General features: G+C 35.8%; 2 protein-coding genes across 2 annotated transcripts; one reads left to right on the top strand and one right to left on the bottom strand.

The window, feature by feature from the left end:
* Positions 1-277: 277 nt before the first annotated feature.
* LOC145559368 (putative protein phosphatase 2C 80) lies at positions 278-7,223 on the top strand. The gene is made up of 5 exons (XM_081620794.1): positions 278-434; positions 761-1,409; positions 2,036-2,360; positions 6,189-6,341; positions 6,805-7,223. The coding sequence occupies exons 2-5, from the start codon at positions 814-816 to the stop codon at positions 7,099-7,101; spliced, it is 1,371 nt and encodes a 456-aa protein (XP_081476920.1). The 5' UTR covers positions 278-434; positions 761-813; the 3' UTR covers positions 7,102-7,223.
* Positions 7,224-7,884: 661 nt separating this feature from the next.
* Positions 7,885-12,348, bottom strand: LOC145559378 (uncharacterized). Its single transcript, XM_081620804.1, has 5 exons — positions 11,919-12,348; positions 10,799-10,977; positions 10,620-10,700; positions 10,238-10,540; positions 7,885-9,737 (listed from the first exon to the last, which is right to left on the bottom strand). The coding sequence occupies exons 1-5, from the start codon at positions 12,265-12,267 to the stop codon at positions 8,130-8,132; spliced, it is 2,520 nt and encodes an 839-aa protein (XP_081476930.1). The 5' UTR covers positions 12,268-12,348; the 3' UTR covers positions 7,885-8,129.
* Positions 12,349-20,762: the final 8,414 nt, after the last annotated feature.

Raw genomic sequence — 20,762 nt, forward strand, 5'->3', positions numbered from 1 at the left:
CTGAAATGAACCGAGCAACAGACTCGAACTTTATACTTGTAATTTTTACGAGTATAAGTCAGAAGGCAAACCTTTACCACTAGGCCAATTCCATGTACAGTATTTATTATCAACGAGGTTTAATTGAACCAATTGTATGAATGAAGCTCGTTCAATGATCGAGATTGGAATCAAAACGAATCTAGTCCGTAACAGGCCCATAGTTCCGTTTAGACCATTTCAGGCTTGCAACTTGCAAATCACGTGATTTGTGTTTCTCGTTCTGCCATTTAATTTTAAAATAATTATATCCATTTCTCTCCTCTTTTTTCGGCCAAGAAGAGAGAGAAAATTCCCCACCGCCGGCACTCTTCTACTCTATTCGCCGGATTTTATTAGGGTTTTATCCTACTTTCGTCAATTATCCAATTTCTTACCAATTAATTTCTATTTTGGTAAGATTTAAGCTTGATTTATTAATTATTGTTGCTTTTTTACTGATTTTTTTGGGGTTTATATTGTTTGATTTAATTTTCAGTTTGAAGCTTATTTGATGATCATTGAAGTTTATTTTTCAATTTCATGAATAAATAAGCTTTCTGCCTTGCTAAATTTTGTGTAATTTCTTTCTAATTTTTGGAATTAATGTAAAAAATATGGTATTATGCTTGAATTATTCTAGGAGAAATTTATGAATTTATATTTGTATGGATGTGTGTTGATTAATTAATTATAGCTGTGATAGTTGTGACTTATTGTGGAAATTTGGTTAAATTTTTAGGTTTTATTGGGCTTTGTATTGGCAAGGGATGATTTGGCCTTTAAGGGTTTAAGATGCAATTGGTATCTTTGTCAAAGCTGAATGCTGCTTGTAGTTCGTCTCTCGGAAGATTGTTATCCGGTCGGGTTAAATCGTGGGAGCAGGGGAATTTGGTTGCAAGTTTATGCATTGAGAGTCAAACTCTGAATCAGAGTTGTAATTCTGTGAGGTCTTATAGTAGTCATCGGTTAAATAAGTTTTTGGTAAACACGACTATCGTGTCTTTGTGCTGCCGTGTTATAAGGAATCCGATGGCTGCTTCGGGGTCCCAAGCTGTTTCTGGGGATGTATGTGTTGAGACATTGTTTAAGGGGTATGGTAATGTGGTGGACTTTGCGAAGCCAGGTGGTGTTTTCTTTGGTGATAGAAGTGTTTATAGTTGTCGAAAAGCTAGTGTTGGTTTAAGAAATCGAGATGTTTATTTTGTTAGTCTAGCTATCCCTGGTTTATCTTACAAGAGTTGGGACTCTAGGCAGTTTCTTGGACAATGCTTGAGGAGTTACCGTACATCACCTTCTGCGAGTTATTCTGATGGAGCTGCTGCTGATGTCCCATTCGACATTTCTGCTAGGGATGTGCCGCTTGATAATCCTACAGATACCTCTTCCTGGTATGCCCTCTTTCCCGTCATATAAAGGACCTTTTGTTTGACACAGGTTTATGTATTATTGCTTAGGTATTTCGTATTCTGCTGTTTGTTACACGCTAGCTCATTTGAGATGATAGGGATCTAGTGTATAGCAGCTCTTCACTATAAATGTCACCAGTTTGAAAAATTGAACGGCGTTTCAATCATTTAGTTTAGTGAAATAGCTAAATAGTTTGGATACAGAGTACAAAGTTATTGTATTGGTTTTTTTTTTCTTCTTTTTTTTCCGTGTACTGATATAATTTTTTTTTTTTTTTTTTTTTTATTTTTTATTTTTTTTTATTTTTTTTTATTGTAACAATGGTACCTTCCCTATCCATATTCTTTCAAAGATAACAAACATATATAATTCATTATAAATGTTATAGGGCTTATAGTTAATTTGAATAGAAATTAGGACTTGAGAGATGTTTGATTCTTGGATGAATTGATGTTCATATATAGTGAATATCAGTTAACTTTGAAAAAGCAAAGCTGTATGGGTGTTTAGAAGGAGGCAATTGAATCATTGCATATTAAATACCAAGTAATTTATAAAAAGGAAAAATAATGATAGCGATTAACTTTGTTGTTGTTGTTGACTGTAGTAAAAACGTAAGTCATAGATCCTTGAAGCTTCATTCAGGATCATGTTACCTGCCACACCCTGACAAGGTTAAAACTGGAGGAGAAGATGCTCACTTCATTTGTGAAGAAAAACGAGTGATTGGAGTTGCAGATGGAGTTGGTGGATGGGCAGATGTTGGTGTTGATGCTGGAATTTATGCTCGACTACTTATGTCTAATTCTATGACAGCAATAAAAGAAATTTCCAAGGATGGGGTAGACCCAGCTAAAATATTGGAGAAAGCTCATGCTGATACTAACGTCATAGGCTCCTCAACAGCTTGTATAATTGCTCTCACTGACCAGGTTGGTGCTTTTGCTGCTCTTACCTGATGAAATTGAGACAACACTGTTAATTATCATGGTTAAAGTTCTTTGGGTGGGATTTGTTTCATTTTACATTAGATGGAGCAGTTTCCTGTCTGAATGCCTTATTTTTTTCACTTATGTTTGAGTGGCCATATTTCTCTAGCTCATCTTGTGTTTTTGCTGCCAGGAGCGCTTTTGCTCCCCCCCCCCCCCCCCCCCCCTCTTCCTTTTTAATTTATTCTATATACTTCTATTATATTTATCTTCTCTAAGTTATGCTTTCTCTCCAATTTTTCAAAAATTGTTAATTCAAGTTAGAAAAACATATGCATTAACTCCGTTTCACAAATATTACACCATGTTTACCTTTAGAATTTAACAAGCTAACGAGCTCTCTTTGACAACCTTTTGTGATTTATACGTAAAGAATAATATAGTCATGTGGGGTCCTATTATATTTGTCTCGATTTATACTTTCTAGAACTTTTTATAATTTTGTTATACATACTAATGGTCAAGGTTATAAGTTGGGAAGGATAAAATTCTCCAAGTTGCAAAATTTGTGGAATAGAGGAAATTGAATTGTGCACCTTAGTTCTCTGCTATTGTTGAGGTGGTCTCTGTTCTACTTAATTAGAGAATTTTCATGAATTGCCCTCATCATTTTATGATTTATCTAAAACATAGAACCATTTATGCTTTCTGTGGCTCTGTGCTATGTGTAGATGATAACAGATTAACAGAGAATACCAAGAGGTTACTGCAACGAACTAGCGTGGTGTTGATAAATAAAATGGACGGAAGGTTGATTTGGATAGATAAAGCTCGAAGCTTTCGTACAATCGTCAATGGCTTTAGGCCATCACTCTCCAAGACTCTCTAACTTAATACTTTCTGCCTACCTTCTCTATCCTAAACTACTACTATTTATACTACTACTACAAAGCATAAGATGGCAACAATGCCTTAATTACTACAATTACTACTCTTGTCTTCTTCCCATTTTTGCACACTACAGACAAATGGCCTAAGGAGGCCTGTCTGCCCTGCTGCTCCTCTGTCCTCTGTCTCCCTCTGCTTGTTGTTGTTGATGGTCTCTGTTGTTGTTGTTGGTCTGCCACTGCTGCCTGCTGTAGGTGGGTGTCACGGGTGGTGGTGGGAGTGGGTTCATTGCAATACTCCCCCCCCAAAACAGCCACCTTGTCCTCAAGGTGGAAAGCTGAATTTTGCGCTTGGAATGTGCTTGAACGAGCAAGTGTATGATCACCCTTAATCTCAAACAACTTTCCTTCCATAGTGAAACGCATCTCTTGTAGCTTCCAGTTGGTCGTCACCGGGCCTAATTTTTCCAGCCACTGTACACCTAGAATGATGTCGGAACTCCCCAAGGGAAGAGGCAAAAAATCCTCTTCTATCACCAACTCTTCACTGAGCTTCACTCGTACTCCACAACATTGCCCTCTCCCCTCTATGATTTTACCGTTCCCGAGTAGAACTCCAAAATTATCGTTACCCGTAATTACTATCCCAAGCCTTTCGACCAATTGAAGCGAAATCAAGTTAGTGGCGCCGGAATCAAACATTATCACCACTGGCTTCCTTTTAACCGCTCCTGTAACTTTCATTACATTCGGGTGGTTCAACCCCACCATCGAATTGAAGGAACCATTGACCGGAACGTACTCTGCCATACTTGCTGGAATCTCCATTGTTGTAAACTCTCCTTCGCCATCCTCGTAATCCTCTTCTACCAATAAAACGCTCAACCCCTTCGCGGTGCAAACGTGGGTGGGTCCGGTCCAACGACCGTCGCATTTGAAGCATAATCCCTTGTCTTTCTTGTCTTGCAATTCCTTCTCCGTTAGCCGTCGTACTTCACCGTTGAATCGGGAGTGGCCGGAGTTGGTTCGTGTTTGGGCAGAGTAGGTTGGGTTGTTTGCGGAGGCTATTGATGACTGGGGTGTTTGATAGGAGTTTGGGTAGGGTCGAATTGGGTTGTGAGAGTGGTTCTGATAAGTTTTGGTGGGTGTAGGGTTGTTGGTGGAATTTGGAATTGGGCTGTTATAAGTATGGGTTTGGGTATTCTGTGGGTTAGAGTGGGTGGGGTCAGGTATTAGGTTAGAAGTTGGTGAGTACTGGGCCGGCCCAACCCCAAGGAGAGTGGAGGCTGGACTTTGCTTAAAATAAGAGTAGGGTTCAGCTTTGAGGGCCGCCCCACCCGTTCTTGTGTTACCCCTAACCCGATTCCTCTCTTCTACCCGAATGGCCAAATCCATGGCTTCTTCTCGGGTAATCGGGTTAAGCAACCTAACCTCTGCTCTTACCTCTTCTTTTAAGCCATTGATGAAGTGCCCTTTCATTAAGCTTTCTGGAATATCCACCAAAGGAGAGGCCTTCTCGATGAAGACGCGACGGTACTCCACCACGGTGGTGGTTTGCTCCACCGCGAGCCACTGCTCGTGGAGGGTTCCCGCGTGACGGGTCTGAACTGAGTGAGAATGCGCAACTTCATATCCTCCCAATTAACCACCGGCCGGCGGCGGAATTCCCACTGGTGCCACCTTAGTGCGTCACCCTCCATCGCTACCACTGCCGCTTGTAGCTTCTCCTCCTCTGAGAGCCTATAAAATTGGAAGTATTGCTCTCCTCGTAAGATCCACCCATCCGGGTCGGATCCGTCAAACGTGGGTAAGTCGAGTTTTCGAAATTTTGCAGCGGTTGCCTTGGTGGTTGTTGTGGGGTTGGTAGTCGGTGTACCCATTGTGGGGTTGGTTGTGATGCGGCTGGAAACCTGCTCCGGGTTCCCAGTTCCCGAACCGCAGCCCATTGAGGCCCCCGTTTCCTATTGGCGGCTCGTTAAAGCCACGATTCGAGTGTGGCGAACCGTTGAATCCACCAAGGGGTTGTGGTTGCTCCACCTTTTCGTTCACCACTATGGGTTGAGTAGGCTGTTTACCCAAGGCCTTGAGAGCGCCGCGAATTTCGTCCAAGACCTTGTCTTGTCTGCTCGTCGTCATGGTGACTTGTTGGGTTATGTCTTGCTGGAATCGATCCATCCTTCCTTCTAACCCTTGTCTGACTTTATCAATGGCCTCTTCCTGCTTCTTTAACAGAGTGTGCTGGAGTGAGTTTTCCCCTTCCCCGAATTTCTCGAAAATTTCTTCCACTCGTTCCTCTAGCGCGGCTATTCGTTCCACGGTGACTGTCGGGGCTGTCGGAGCCATGGTTGCTCTGATACCAATTGCAACGAACTAGCGTGGTGTTGATAAATAAAATGGACGGAAGGTTGATTTGGATAGATAAAGCTCGAAGCTTTCGTACAATCGTCAATGGCTTTAGGCCATCACTCTCCAAGACTCTCTAACTTAATACTTTCTGCCTACCTTCTCTATCCTAAACTACTACTATTTATACTACTACAAAGTATAAGATGGCAACAATGCCTTAATTACTACAATTACTACTCTTGTCTTCTTCCCATTTTTGCACACTACAGACAAATGGCCTAAGGAGGCCTGTCTGCCCTGCTGCTCCTCTGTCCTCTGTCTCCCTCTGCTTGTTGTTGTTGATGGTATCTGTTGTTGTTGTTGGTCTGCCACTGCTGCCTGCTGTAGGTGGGTGTCACGGGTGGTGGTGGGAGTGGGTTCATTGCAGTTACATGTGTTTGCTGATTTATGTTTCTTTCCATGCTTAGTTGGTTAAACAATTCAAACTTTTAGCTTGGTCACATGACTTTTGTCTGAAACTTTTTATGCCTTTCGGATTTCTTGATATCATGTCTTCTATTGTTGTGAAACGTTCACTGAGTGACTTATTATTTGGCAGGGGATCCATGCCATTAATCTTGGAGACAGTGGATTCATAGTAATTAGGGATGGAAGCACAGTATTTCGGTCCCCTGTGCAGCAGTATGGTTTCAATTTTCCGTATCAGTTGGCAAGTACTTCAGCTGGAGGTGATTTACCCAGTTCTGGCCAGGTACATTTTCTGCTGTTAGCTTTCATGGTTTCTTCTATTAGTTGGATCATACCATGACTACTCTAGTGATGGCTGTAAACATATTTAGTATCCCTTTACCGTAAAGTATTTCATCAATAAGGGCAATTTTAAAGAGGAATTTTCTCCTCTGCTACTCTTTTTTTTTTTTTTTTTGCCAGCTTTCCAAATCTCTTCTTCCCTATCCCCTTGCTCAGGGATTTAGAGAGCTGGAACTATGGATTATATTATTGGATTTTCGGGGCATGGTTGATCTAGTGCATGTGTCGCATTATATATGGACTTACGGTTTTCAATTTTCGGTTTTTCCTTAAAATTAGTTATGGAATATCTATGTATGCTAACCATTAGACTATGAAATAATACTCTTAACCAAAATGGTTTTTCTAGAGAGTGGAAGCTTCCATGTTTACATTGAATTGATGTTTTATTCTGTTTGTGGCAGGTCTTCACATTTCCTGTTGCTTCAGGAGATGTTATAGTTGCTGGTACAGATGGATTATTTGACAACTTATATGACAACGAGATTACTGCTTTGGTTGTCCAAGCTAAGAGATCAGGTCTCGATCCCCAGGCAACAGCACAAAACATAGCTACTCTAGCGCAACAAAGAGCTATGGATAAACATCGAAAGACACCATTTGCTGCAGCTGCACATGATGCTGGGTTTCGTTATGTTGGAGGAAAGCTGGATGACATCACTGTTGTTGTATCTTATATCATTGGCGAGGATAATCAGTGAGTTGTGCCACTTGTTAGTTTCTTTTTGTGTTCCTTTCAGTTTCCTGGTCACTAGAAATCCGATGAATAGAATGGTGAAACTAACATCGATTTTGCAGCAAATGTTCAATATTTATTTCTTTCTTTGTTTTGGTTCATTCCTTCTCTCCTCTTGTTTTGTCTCACCAAAGTAGAGAATCTAGGGTGCATGCACTATACTTTGATGATAATTGGAGGGAAGGCTAGGAAAAGTGGAAGGATTAGAAAATGTCTTCATTTACTTGAATCTTGTTTTAATGTGAAATTTTTCTATATATAATGTATATATTAAATTAAAATAAAGTTACTTTGTAAAGTTATTAACTTATTATAATAATAATAAAAATAAATGAATAATAATACATTATGAATAAAAACCACCAGGTGAGTAGCCTTTGCTTACAAGGGTAGTTCTTTTCGAATAATGGCCCTATCCTGGATTTCTGGTTTTGCCAACTTCTTGTTCACATCATATTTGATGTTGTAATGATAGTCCCTAAAAAACTTTAAGATAAAAGATTATTGAGGTTAAATCGTAAAAAAAAATTCAACTAACTGTATAGACGAAAAAGAAAGAGGTAAAAATAAAATAAAATTGTGTAGCTTTTCAGAAAGATTTAATCTAAGATTGTTAAGCCTGAAAGCTGCCTTTTTTTTAGGCATTGCCTTGAAAAATTAGGCGAGTGCAGCCACTAGAACTGCTTAGATTATTTGAGAATGTCACAAAATGTGGGAGATGCAAGTGGCTTAATTTTGCAAGCATATATAATAAGATAAACTATTAGGGTGCCATTGCTGATATTATCAAAATACAGAAGGAAAGAAAGAAAATTGCGGTTGCCACTGTTCTCAAAGCGAATTATCTACCAGATTTCTAGGTTTCTACCTTAAAAATCACATTACTTAACTATTACAAACATTTTTATTGCCATGGTGACAGGAGCTATATGTGGCATTATGGTATTTAGGTAGGATTTCCAACGATGATGCCAACTTATCTGGGTATTGAATCTACCAGCGAACATCTGAAACCTTTGTTGTACGCCTCAGAATTCTTCTTCCTTCTCCTCCGCTTCCATCACTTCCTTCTCTCTCTCTCTTTTTCCTTGCTTCTTTCTCTGCTTGCCTTTCCCATTCCCTTCTTTCTTCCTCCTCTCTTCTTGCTATTTCTTGCTCAGTCTCTTGTTCTTCCTCTCCTCCTTCCTCCTCTCGTCTCCTCTGTTCTTCTTCCTCTCGTTTTCTCTGTTTTTCCTCCTCTCTTTGCCTCTCCTTTTCCTCTTTCTTTCTCTGTTTTTCCTCTTCTCGCTGCCTCTTTTTATCCTCTTCCCTTCTCTGTTCTTCCTCTTCTCTTTGCCTTCTTTTCTCTTCCTCATGCTCTCTTTCCTTCTCCTTTTCTCGTTTCCTTTCTTCTTCCTCTTCTTCATGTCTTCTCTGTTCTTCTTCTTCACGCTTTCTCTGCTCTTCCTCTTTTTCCTGCCTTCTTTGTTCTTCCTCTTCTCTTTGCTTCTCTTCTTCCTCCTCTTGCCTTCTTTGCTCTTCCTCTTGTTCACGTCTTTTTTTATCTTCTTCTTTTTCACGCTTTCGCTGTTCTTCCTCCTCCTTTCTCTTCCTTTTCTCTTCCTCTTCTTCTTGCCTTCTTTGCTCTTCCTCTTCCTGCCTTTCCCGTTCCTCTTCCTCCCTTCTTCTTTCCTCCTCCTCCTTTCTCTTCCTTTTCTCTTCCTCTTCTTCTTGCCTTCTCTGCTCTTCCTCCTCCTGCCTCTTTTGTTCCTCTTCCTCTCTCTTCCTTTTTTCTTCCTCTTCTTCATGCCTTTTCTGCTCCTCCTCCTCCTGTCTCTTTTGTTCCTCTTCCTCCTTTTTTCTTTTTTCCTCCTCCTCTTTCTCCCTTTTTTCTTCCTCTTCTTCTTTCCTTCTCTGCTCTTCCTCCTCCTGCCTCTTTTGCTCCTCTTCCTCCCTTTCCCTTTTTTCTTCCTCTTCTTCTTGTCTTCTCTGCTCTTCCTCTTCCTCTCTTTTCCTTCTTTCTTCCTCTTCTTCTCGCCTTTTTTGCTCTTCTTCCTGCCTCTTCCGTTCCTCTTCCTCTCTCTTCCGTCTTTTCTCCTCTTTTTCTCGTCTTTTCCGTTCTTTCTCTTCTTCCTTTTTCCTTTCTTTCTCTTCCTCTCTTCTTGTCCTTTCTTCCTCTTCTTGCCTTTCCTTTTCAATCTCATCTTCCATCTTCATCTCCTGTTCTTCAGCACAAGAAGTGCAGTCCAATATGATTGCTTCCTCTTGAGCTGCTAGCAGCTGGTCAATTGTTGTGTTTGATACATTAAAGGATGCACCTATAATGGTTTTGCTTAGTGTCTGCAGCACTGAAGCCTTTCCTGCTAGGAACTGAGGATGGTTCTTCTTTGTTGTGCTGCTGAACCCCATAAAAACTAGTGAGCCATTGTTGAACGATGATTGTGCCATAGGATGAAACCTTGGGACAGTGAATACATCACCTTCCTCAATTTTGAACCTTGAGTTTTTGCATTCTTTGTTTGTCAGTGCACTTGGACATACCACACGAACCATTCCCTCCCCTTCCAACACTACTGATACCTCTGTTGCCATCGGATTCCAGTGAGGCCCCATTGTTGAACCCTGGATTTTGCAATCAGCAATGCTGTTAGATACAGAACACTAACTTTTTTATGTGGTCTAACATAAGTGGTTTTGATATTTAACTCCGAACCAACTACACAAAACCTACGCATAATTTTTTAGAAACTTAAGAAAAAGAAGCACCCTGTTTTGTAATCAAGACCATCCTATCATTACAATTTTGCTTATTCAGTCTTTACCAACTACTAGGTATCATTTGAGGGGTGATTACCAGTAAATTGATATCGGTGTGGGTGTATTGTTTGAATATTAGTCGAATTTTGGGGCCTTTAATTTATTTCTTTGGTTGGTAGTTTTAAGAATAACACCTTCGCTTTAAAGGGTGGTTTTAGGTTCATTTCCCAAAGTTTATTGGCTAAGATACCACAAGTAGAAAAATACTCAACATATACGAGTAATACAAAATGTGGAATGGTATCTATCCTGCTGAGTTTGTTATTTTCAATAGATCGAGAACAAGGAGTATGTTTGAGGCTCACCTTGGTAAGGTTTACCATGTAGACACCGATATGGGAACCTTGTAATGCGTGCAAATTGTGATCGGTGACTGCTGTACTCCACCCGCTGCAGCTTTTAAAATCCGGGTCTTCCTTGAAGAAATTGAATGTCTTACTGTGCTTCTTCTTGTTTTCACTGATTTGATTGCTGTAACTCCGGACTCCTAAGAAAACATTGATAAACAGAAGCTCCTGGTGCCAGAAATTCTTCTTTTTGGTCTCTGCGTGTACTATTGCTGGTGTATCTGTTGCACTTGTTAATTCTTCTACTACTTCCTCAGGTACCTACAGTATGATAATTTGTTATATACTCCGTAGTAAAGTTGTACAAATATTACTAGTGAGATGAGAAAGAATTGGGTACCTGGAAAGCCGCTTGAAGGATGCTCTTATCAAAGCCTCGAACGAGGTCATTGATGCTGGAGTACGGCCCAATTAATGGCCCCTAAAAGAGGAAATTTGATCACAACATCTTAGTTCTTATTGGGACGAAAATGTGGCCAATTGAGTAAGCTTTAAAATTCTCTCAACCCTGTCATGTACCTGTACTTTATCTTCTTTCGGATTGGCAAAAACAGCAACGATTCTGAGCCTCGTCTCTTCAGCCTCTAAATTGCTATGAAGGTAGAAGAGACTGCCAGACTTGAGTCTGTAAACGTCCCCTCGCTGCAAGTCAACTTTCTTTAGTTCATCACTATCAGTCCAGCTTATCTTCCCACTTCCTGCAAAAAAGAATGCAAACTCACCACATTTTTAACTAAATATTGGTGGGTACATAATGTAAGAGATTTGCTTACTGAGCGAGCTTTCAAGGTAAATAAGCTTAACCAAACAACGGTAAGCATAGTTTATGGAGTTAGCGAGCTTAGTTTGTTGCTCTTGATTTACCTAAAATAGCCTTCCTTGTCTAGAACTAACTCGATCGTATAAGAACCCAGGTCAAGCTCAAAACTAGATGTGGCTCGATTGTGCATCTATCTTTGACCGAATCATTAATCTATAACTGTCCATGAATTGTCTAGTTTAGTTAATCCTCTTAGTTAGGGATTTCCTCCTAAAAGACTGTCTAGTAAGTGCCTAAAGGATGTTGAAATTCGTCGCTAATTACTCGTTGCAAAATTAATAATACTTGCCGATACTTTCCCAAGGGCTAAAACTCTATTCTTGGTCATGTTATGCATTCACATCGTTACTCATGTGTGGTCTTCCTATAGCAATGTATAACTACAAGTATCTTGGACATAGGATTCTAGGAAGACAAACATTAAACACTCATTTCATCTATATTACTCATAAGCACATCGAAATTGCATTCTTGAACAACACATGGTAGTTATATACACTAAGGGCTCGTTCTCTTCAGCTTAGTTTCAGTTCAACACCAATAAGTTCAGTTTAATTCTTAATCTCCTTCTCTCATAAAATATAATATTCAGTCAGTTCATTTTTGTTCAGTTCAGCTCTAATAAGTTCGGTTCGGTTCGGTTCAGCTCAGCTCTGTCAATCTAAACAGGGCTTACAATAAATCAACTAAAAAGACAAAGGTAGTATTATGTTTAGGCACTCAAAAGTAGATGAATAGTATACGTGACTATTAATTCCAATCATACAAACAAACACAGCTTTCGTATAAGCATTAGAATTAGAAGAGTTCGTCACGTACCTGTTTTGACATAGAAGACCATGTCAGCATGTAGAAGAACAGGAAGAAAAAGCGCATTAGGCTCCAAAGTAATGAACTGAATATGGTAGCTATGCCTCCCTGTGCCCGAACCATCATCGACGTCGACCGCCGATATCTCACCGAACTCCGTCGCAACAACCGGTATCCTTTCTTCCTTCTTCACTAGCCTCCCAATTGTACCAGTACTCCCACTACTCACACCACTATCTTCATGAAAATTCAATCCTCCATTAACAACACCACAGTTACTTAACAGTAGCAGTATACTACTGATAAATATGAGAAAAACACACCAAAATTGGTTCATATTTCCTGATTTATTCATCATTTAATTTGATGTTATACTAATGGAGTAATAAACACTAAAAGTGTTACATAAAAAATGTGTTGGATATTTGTTGGGAATTTAAAGAGTGAAGAGAGAGAAAGAGAAGTGCATGCAGATAACACACGTAGGTGTTGGTGTGGCAAGTGGCAAAGAAAGACTCCAATGAGATGAGAGCTTTTTTGGTCGTATATTACTACTCTGCCTAATAATGTATTTTTAGGGTGAAATTTCGAAGAAATTACGTACACATTGGTTTGTATTTATCTAAATTCAAATATTTGGGAATCTTATATTGAGAGTGCCCTGGTATATACAGAGTGATTGGAACAGACAAGCAAAATTATATCATGTAGGGCTGTTGGACCGGATTGAAGATCGAAAATTGGATTAATCTTACTTGGATCAAACCGGTTTGATAAAACCGACTCCATGGACCGAACCGTAAGAAACTAAGAAATATGATTGTTTGATGTTTATTTTAACGTCTTATATAAAATACTGTAGCTTATAGAGATTTGTATTCAATTTTAAACAAAAGAAACTGGTATGTTCAAAGATCGGTTTAGGGGGTTTTGGACCGGATTGAAGATTAGAAATTTAAATTTCTCACGCGAGCTTTCTAGAAAGACAAATGCTGATTTGCAAATATGATACTCTGTATGTTTTTATTTTTTGGTGTTTAGAGAGTCGTAAGGGCGGGGTGAGATTCGATCCTAGGTTTCCTGGAATCAGGACGGAAGCTCTAACCACTTGAACTATCCCTCATTCTAGTCTGTATGTTAGTTGTTCTAAAGATAATGTTGTGTGCATAAAAGTTTGGAATTTATGTTACACGAAGTAGGAATTTTCCTCTTTCCTTTTCTTGTTTATGGAATTTTCTTCTTTGATTTGATGGGGTTAAATGTGTACTTGTATATTGTTTTTTTAGCCTAAATGATTTGGGCTGAGTTTGATTTATTAAATGTTGGGCTTTTGATGATCCAAACATTGCAGAGGATATTATGAACAGCCCATACAATCTTTCCAACCTACTGCTCGCTATTTGCTCCCTCATTAGAATATTCAATCACATGTCAAAATAGTCTAATTTTTTTTTAGGAAATTAAACTTCCTTTCTCTTTGGATGGTTCAGGTTATTTTAGTTACTATAAATCCATTTTTATTTGTCTCTTTATGGTGGAGAAGATAATCTTTGTTTGAGTAGTTTAAAAATTAAAAGCATGTTTGGTAAGAGTTTATTTTAGCTTGGAAACGGATTTATTGAACCATTACCGTTACCAAGTGTGTGGTTGGAAGGCTTTGGTACCATTACCTAAGGGTAATGTTTTCCACCCATTTCTTGCCTCCCTAAAACATAAGGTAACAATTATTATTATTACTTTCCTCAAACAAAAATAAAGGGAGATAGGTTTAAGTGAATTTTTCCATAATTACACCAAACAAATGGAAAGATAAGAGTTACACCAAACAAATGGAAAGATAAGAGTTATGGGGGCATTTGGTATAAATTCCATAAACAGAAAGGAAATGATTTATATAAGTAAGGGAAAGAGTAATGATACAAGTTACCTTTGATATATGTTTGGTATATCACAAACTTTAAAAAAAAAATCGGGTGTACAATAATTATTGTACATCCATTATAAAGATAACCTAAAGTGTTTAAAAGTTACCCCTGAAATGAATAAAAGTTACCCCAATATGCGTTAAAGTAACCCAATTCAAATAAAAATTATCTACGCTTTATTAGTAACGAATCACATTTTAAATGACTAAAAATCAATTATTAGTGATTGAATGTAATTAAATTACCTCTATAAAACTTTTCTTGTTGTTGATTTATATAAAAATTGTATTATGTTTAAAGTTATCCAAAAAAAGACAAAAAGTTACCCTAAAATTAGCTAAAAGTTACCCTTATATTGTTCGATGTACACTAATATTAGTGTAAACCGGACGTATACAAAGGTTTTTATTGGTATATTTATGGAATGGAAACAAATTAAGGAGTTTATGATTGAGGAGGGAAACAACATTTTGTTTCCACTAGTTGAATAAGGGTAATAATTTGGGGGATTTTGTTAACTTTTGGAAACGGTATTTGTTACTTGTAGCTCATGCCAAACTAATTGAAACGGAAATACTTATTTGTTTACGCTTCCTACATTACAAATTTTCATGCCAAACACCCCCTAAATGATTCATTTCCTCCTTCATATTTATTTCCTTTCCATTCCATTTCCATTGCTCATACCAAACGCCCCCTAAGTATAGTCTAACACAGATTTGTTGCTTGAGGATTAATGCAAGATTAAAACACACACACATAAAATATTAGAAACGACCTTGATCATATCTCAATGTTATCATTTCTTCATCAATTATACCTCTTGTAAATCAACTTTGCAATGTTGCATACATCAATATAACTAATTACCCATTTTGTTTTGAATTCTCTAAATCAACAATTAAGTTGAAGAACATCTCCTTCCCTATTGAAATGATTGGCTTTTCTTATTACCACCAAAGCCTAAAGTGTGCATGAAGCTGATCATTGGCGAGTGGCCACTTCTTTTGGTAGAGTCACTTGGTTTGGCTATACACTTTTACTAGTAGCGCATTCACAAAGATTGGACCATAAAATTGGTAATGGTTGGGACCATAAATCGGGAAACTTTTGGTCCTGGCCAACGAATTTTCTAGTCAACTTATGTGATGCATATTTATATATGGAATGAGATAGATTGAGGGCTTTTTTTGGACTTCTCTAAGGAATTTTTGATCCATCATTTCTTTTGGTGCACATATTTTTTTTATTCCTTATCGTTGTGAGTTTTTAGTTTTATTGAAAACTTTAAAATACGGTTTTGAATCTAAAAAAAGTTGTTTCCTTTGTTTTTAAAAGTATTTCAATAGTATATTTTTTTATGGTCCATCAATTGAATATGTATTATGGAAATTATGCTAAAAACTTTTATTGTTATATGATAAATCTCAAAAACACCCCGGTGTTTAAGTAATCTCGAACTTTCAACATGATGTCAAATAACCCTTATTTCAAATGAGAGTTTAACTATATATAAAAGTAGATTTAATCCTAAATCAAATCTATATATAATAAGTGAAGTAATCCACTAATTTTATATGTTAGTTGCACTTCCTCTATTTCTTCATCGTGGTACAATTCAAGTAATCCCAACTCAAATATGATCTATTTCCTAACAATATTGCATTAGTTAATAGATAAGATCAAGAAATCGAGATTCGAAAGTTTATAATGAGGTATAAACTTGGTGATTTTATCATCTAACTCAAGGCACTATCAATATCAATCAAGGAAAGACTTCTAATCAAATAAGTTTATTGAATCCAAATTTTATGTCTCACAATTATGGTTACGTAAATGTTCCACATTTGTGGCAATCCTTTTATTGATTCATATCTACTATTACTCAAGGTCTCATGACTCAATTATTCAAAAATTACAAAATTTCAACTAATAAATAAATTTAAATTTAGCGTCACATAAAATCTTACATAAAAAAATTGGGACAGATAATTTTATTCCAATTTCAATCATATAGAAGTGATGAGACAAAAGCCACGTGTGTATATAAAGGAATCATCATCATCACTATAAAGATTAGGGAAAAAAAAACTTTGTCCATAAAAAATTACAAGGAGTAGATCTTACATGAATCAACAAGGTGGAGGGTTCTTGTTAAAGGGGAAGAAAAAAAAGAAAAAAGTTGGAATTAGATGGTATTTTTTCAAAGCATAACAAAAAAAATTATACACTAAATGAATGGATCCCCACATTGGAAAAGGACAATACATAAACATGATAACTTGTAAAACATTTTATAATATGAAATATTGTATAATGAAACTTCTTTAAAATGGTATGGTATCAAAATAATACATCAATTTACTATATTATAAATTATTGTTAGTATTATTATATAGTTTATTATTTTATCATATGTCAATAAAAATGATTTCCAACCATTAAATCCTTACCCACCTTTTTTTTTTCTTTTTTCCTTCGAAAGTGGAGAGTGAAAGGGAGACCCATCATACCATGGCTTTTTATATGAATGATTAAAATCAGAATCTTAAACATGTACACTATAATGGTTTATTTTTTAACTTTTGGTGTTCTTTGTTTGCTTCAACTTTTGTATTCTACAAGACTCATCTATCGTTTCTCCCGTGTTGTTCCTAGCTACCTTAACATCTAAGTATTTGACGTAAGCTTGTTATTCTCTTCCAATTATTCTTTCTACCTCTAATCCATTTTTTTTTTTTGGAATAATCTTATGTTAATCTAAACTTTTCTAGTGACATTTGACGATCAATGGTTCTTTTAACAATGCGTTTGAACTTTGAACTAATTACCACTTAGGTTGAGTGGCATGGGCTCGATCCTCACCCCCCCTCTTGTGATATGAGAGGGCCTCCGTATCTTACCGTACAAGAATTTTTTTTTTTAAAAAAAACTACTTAGTTTAACTCGTTAAAATTTAGCTTAAGAGTGATATCTAATATTTGAGATTAAATTTCTTTTACAACATTTAATTTGTCGTTATAACATGCATCTAAAAGGAAAAAAAAAAGGACTAGAGAGATGAGAGAAAACAAGGTTTTGTATTGATATAATACTAATATAAATAAATAAATAAAAAGAAGTCTATTTATACCACCGGCAAATGAAAGGAAATGAATTGTTTTCATGTTTTCATAAACTATACTGTAATTAGTTAGTACTTCGTATCTTCTAGCATGATCAAAGTATAGAAAAGGAAAGACTCCATATACTTGTATTAGGTATGTAACAATTCACTTTATACTACATTGGCTTAGCTTAGGATCCTCTATGGTGTATCTAGAGCTAGAACCCTTCATGAAAGAGCTGAGGTAGGAAATATAAAATACAAGCATGTGTATATGTGGATTATCCTTACTTCCTTAACTCTTCTTTCATGCAAGCTATATATATTACATCTTCTATATATTTTTACTTGCAACACTTCTAATTTCACGCTTGATAATGCATCATTTCATTAACAAATATATTTAATTACCAATAAGTAAAAATTATAAAAATTGTATACTCCCTCGATCTGTTCCTAAGTAAGTGACACAGTTGACTTTTTTTACTATTCATTTACTTCGACCATTGTTTTTCTAGTAACGAATAAAATACATATCTTATCATGAAATATTTTGTTAAATAATTATTAATACTACGTATAAACTTTTATATTATCAATTTACTTATATTTTTTTTTTTAAAAAAATATGTAATCATATAAATCTAAGGTCAAATCAGTGCATTAACATGTGTGTCAAGTTTGACTTTGTCAATTGTTTAGGTACATAGGGAATACTCCGTATTATCAAAGCATAAATTAAGACAAACTTAATAAGATCCCACATGAATAAGATTTTTTAAATAAAAGTTTCTCTAATCATTAAATTAAAGCCAATCAAAATAAAGTTTGTGAATAGTATAAAATCAATAAAGTATTGCAAGTAAAAATAAACGGAGAAAATACAAAATACTACTCCGTATGTGTCTACAAGTGTATAACTCTAAAGTACTCTGTTGTTAACTTTTTTTTTGGTTGGTAAAGAGAAGGACTCTATCAGGCCGAAATCTATCATTGGTACTTTTGGCCCGAGTTAGTGGGCTAGCTAGGCACTTTGAAAGTAGAGGGTGGGGAGGAGGTAGGAGACTCCCCGCCCCAAAGTGTCTCTAATGGAGTCTGATCCCACAATCTTAAAGTTGTGAGATGCAAACCTTATCACTAGACCAAGCTATGCTTGATCTCCGTTGTTAGTTAGTTATGCAACCCTTTCATAAGCATCATAACTATTAGAGTGTAAGTATAGGTATTATTTGAGAATTGGTTGAAAAAAAAAAAAAGTAATAACTGGATGTCCCAGATAATGTGTTCCATTCTTTATATGGTAATTTTTCTTTATTTTTTATTTTTAAAGTTGTGTCCAATACTTATCCATAAAAGTAAATAAATAAATAAAAATCTATTTTTTCACTATTTTGAAAAAATCGTATGATCATTTGCTTATACTAGTAGAAAAAGTAAATTGGGACATAAGAAGAATCTTGTAAACTTGTGAACGATGAAATCAACTTGTAACTCTATCATTAGCACACACCAAAGTTGCAAATATCCTAGTCGTCTTTTAATTTTGTCAAACCCATCTTATCCTTTTCACTGCTTACTAATTAGCAAATATTGTTTGCTAATTGCAAATGCACTTTTTTCCCACTTAAAAGTTTTTGTTTCTCCCTTTGTCTCTTTTACCCGCCTGGGAAAAAAGGGTTAGAAAAGAGCAATTCATTTAGACAATAAATTCAAAGAATCTTAAAAATGACCTTTCACTTATTTTCTGGCTCTTTGTTGTTTCTAGGACTTTCTACTATCTTACATTAGAGGGCCGCTCAAAATAATTTTAAGTATATAAGGAGTTACGAAAGACAATGATATTTTTTTGTTCATGAAGTTTCGTGTAAGATAGCTATTAGGAGTAATTTCTTTGTAATTTGTAATATTTATATTGGGTATATATAATTTCTAGCTCTATATGTATACACGGAGTACATGTTAATAAATCATGTATACTACAGAGTACCAATTATTTGGTACGGAGTAATATTTTCTAGAATATACTTACTATGCTAATCAAGATTAATAAAGGGTTAATTGGAAAGAAAAATCCAAATTCATTTTGGATGAGGATCAAATCTCCTTTTGTTTCTTTCATTTATTTTAGTTATAATAAGCCACATGAATGAAGATTATATGGTTTTCATTTTTAATTAAAATAAATAAATGCACCTAAAAATCTAACCTAACCATTTAATAGCACATTTGATTCTTCTTGTTTTTCTATTTAGTCGCCTGGACCAAAACAAAAAAGGCTAATTTTACACTTTCCTTGAAGATGGAACGTTATTAGCCGCATCTTCCATCCTCCTATCGACAAAAAGATGAGTATTTAAAAGTTGATTACACAACTCATGCATGCGCTTTACTAAAATGGAGTATTAACAAGTTAAATATACCAAAAGAAGTTTGGGTCCCATCCATTTTATAAGAAGTGTTCACACGATTCATATCCTTTTCTATATTCGATTTTCAATGATAAGCGTCTACTATAAACCTGATTGTACCGTATATATACTCAATATATTCACAATTGTTTTTTACCTCTGTTCAATTATTTGAATAATAATGAGCAATAAAATAGTCTTAGCTTGACAGTCTTTATATGTTTGCAAGCACTAATGATGAAAAGAACTCGACGATTCAAAGTAGCATAATTTAATTAAGATATATGTAACATAACATAACATTGATTCTAGAAAACATGAGCTTCCAATAATCTTCCATCATACATAGAAGTCAAAATATTTAGCTTAGCATGACAATCAGTAATGCAAGGTGAGAGGTGACTAGCTAGATAGTCTCGCAGATCCATAGAAATATGAGAATTTAATCTTAAACAAGTGATTAGGAATAAGTAATACATATTCTTTCAAAAGAAAAAAAAAATATACGAAGTATATATTAGTGAAAGGATGTTTTGCTACGTATAAGTTATCTCCATTTCAGCCAACAAATTAAAGAATGTTTTGAGTTTAGGAATATTATATTATGAAGTACTAATTTTTTGTTCAATTGAATCTTGTATTATTAACATTATAATAACTAATTACCTATTTCAATCCATCTTTAGTTTGTCTCATAGGCTAATTTGATTACTGTACGTCCTCAAATCTATCTTTGGTCAATGATGGATATAGTCATTGGTCCTTATTGAGGAGTAAAGTCAAAATTATAGGTCAACCTCTCTCGGTTAGTAAAGCTGATTAAATTTTGAATAATAATTTTTTTCAACATATATTGTAGAGCAGGTAAAAGCTTACAAAATACGACAACACAACATAAACCTCACTCAAGTGACTACTAATGTTCGTTGTCAGTACCTTATCATAATGGTTGTCGTAACTTTTAAGATTTGAATCTTCATTTTCTTTTAAAAAAATGCAAGTAGAGTACTCTGTATGATTTTATCATTCTGCATATATTACAAATGAATACCTAGCTAGATTCGTTGTTTTCATAAAAAAAATAAAAATAAATAAATAAAATAAATAAATAAAGCTTCATTGTTGCCCTCTTATTCCACACACTTATCCAATTAAATTACATTTTTGTCACTTATAACAAACCCACTTTTTCACTAATTTTTGTGCAAGATTAAATGTCAAGAACATTAAGGAAGTAACGGATTTGTATTATATAAAACAAATGTCTCAACATAAAGAGTAAACGAGTAAAAAGAATACTAGTGCGGTTAAAAAATTGGAAAGAAATGATCAAGTTCGTTAAAATTGGAATACAAAGTGTAAGCTTTATTTGGTTAAAGGGTTACAAATCAAGAAAGGAGAAACAGAGAGATAT

Source organism: Chenopodium album, chromosome 1 (genome assembly GCF_948465745.1).
Source record: "Chenopodium album chromosome 1, dcCheAlbu1.1, whole genome shotgun sequence".
NCBI lineage: Eukaryota > Viridiplantae > Streptophyta > Magnoliopsida > Caryophyllales > Amaranthaceae > Chenopodium > Chenopodium album.

Excerpts from the sequence above, each read along its gene's own strand:
- LOC145559378 (XM_081620804.1), bottom strand. The coding sequence starts at position 12,267 with ATGATGAATAAATCAGGAAATATGAACCAATTTTGGTGTGTTTTTCTC. Across the intron at positions 10,978-11,918 it reads GGTCTTCTATGTCAAAACAG|GAAGTGGGAAGATAAGCTGG; the intron begins GTACGTGACGAA and ends TCTTTTTTGCAG. Across the intron at positions 10,701-10,798 it reads CGAAAGAAGATAAAGTACAG|GGGCCATTAATTGGGCCGTA; the intron begins GTACATGACAGG and ends TTCCTCTTTTAG.
- LOC145559368 (XM_081620794.1), top strand. The coding sequence starts at position 814 with ATGCAATTGGTATCTTTGTCAAAGCTGAATGCTGCTTGTAGTTCGTCT. Across the intron at positions 1,410-2,035 it reads CCTACAGATACCTCTTCCTG|TAAAAACGTAAGTCATAGAT; the intron begins GTATGCCCTCTT and ends TGTTGACTGTAG. Across the intron at positions 2,361-6,188 it reads TAATTGCTCTCACTGACCAG|GGGATCCATGCCATTAATCT; the intron begins GTTGGTGCTTTT and ends ATTATTTGGCAG.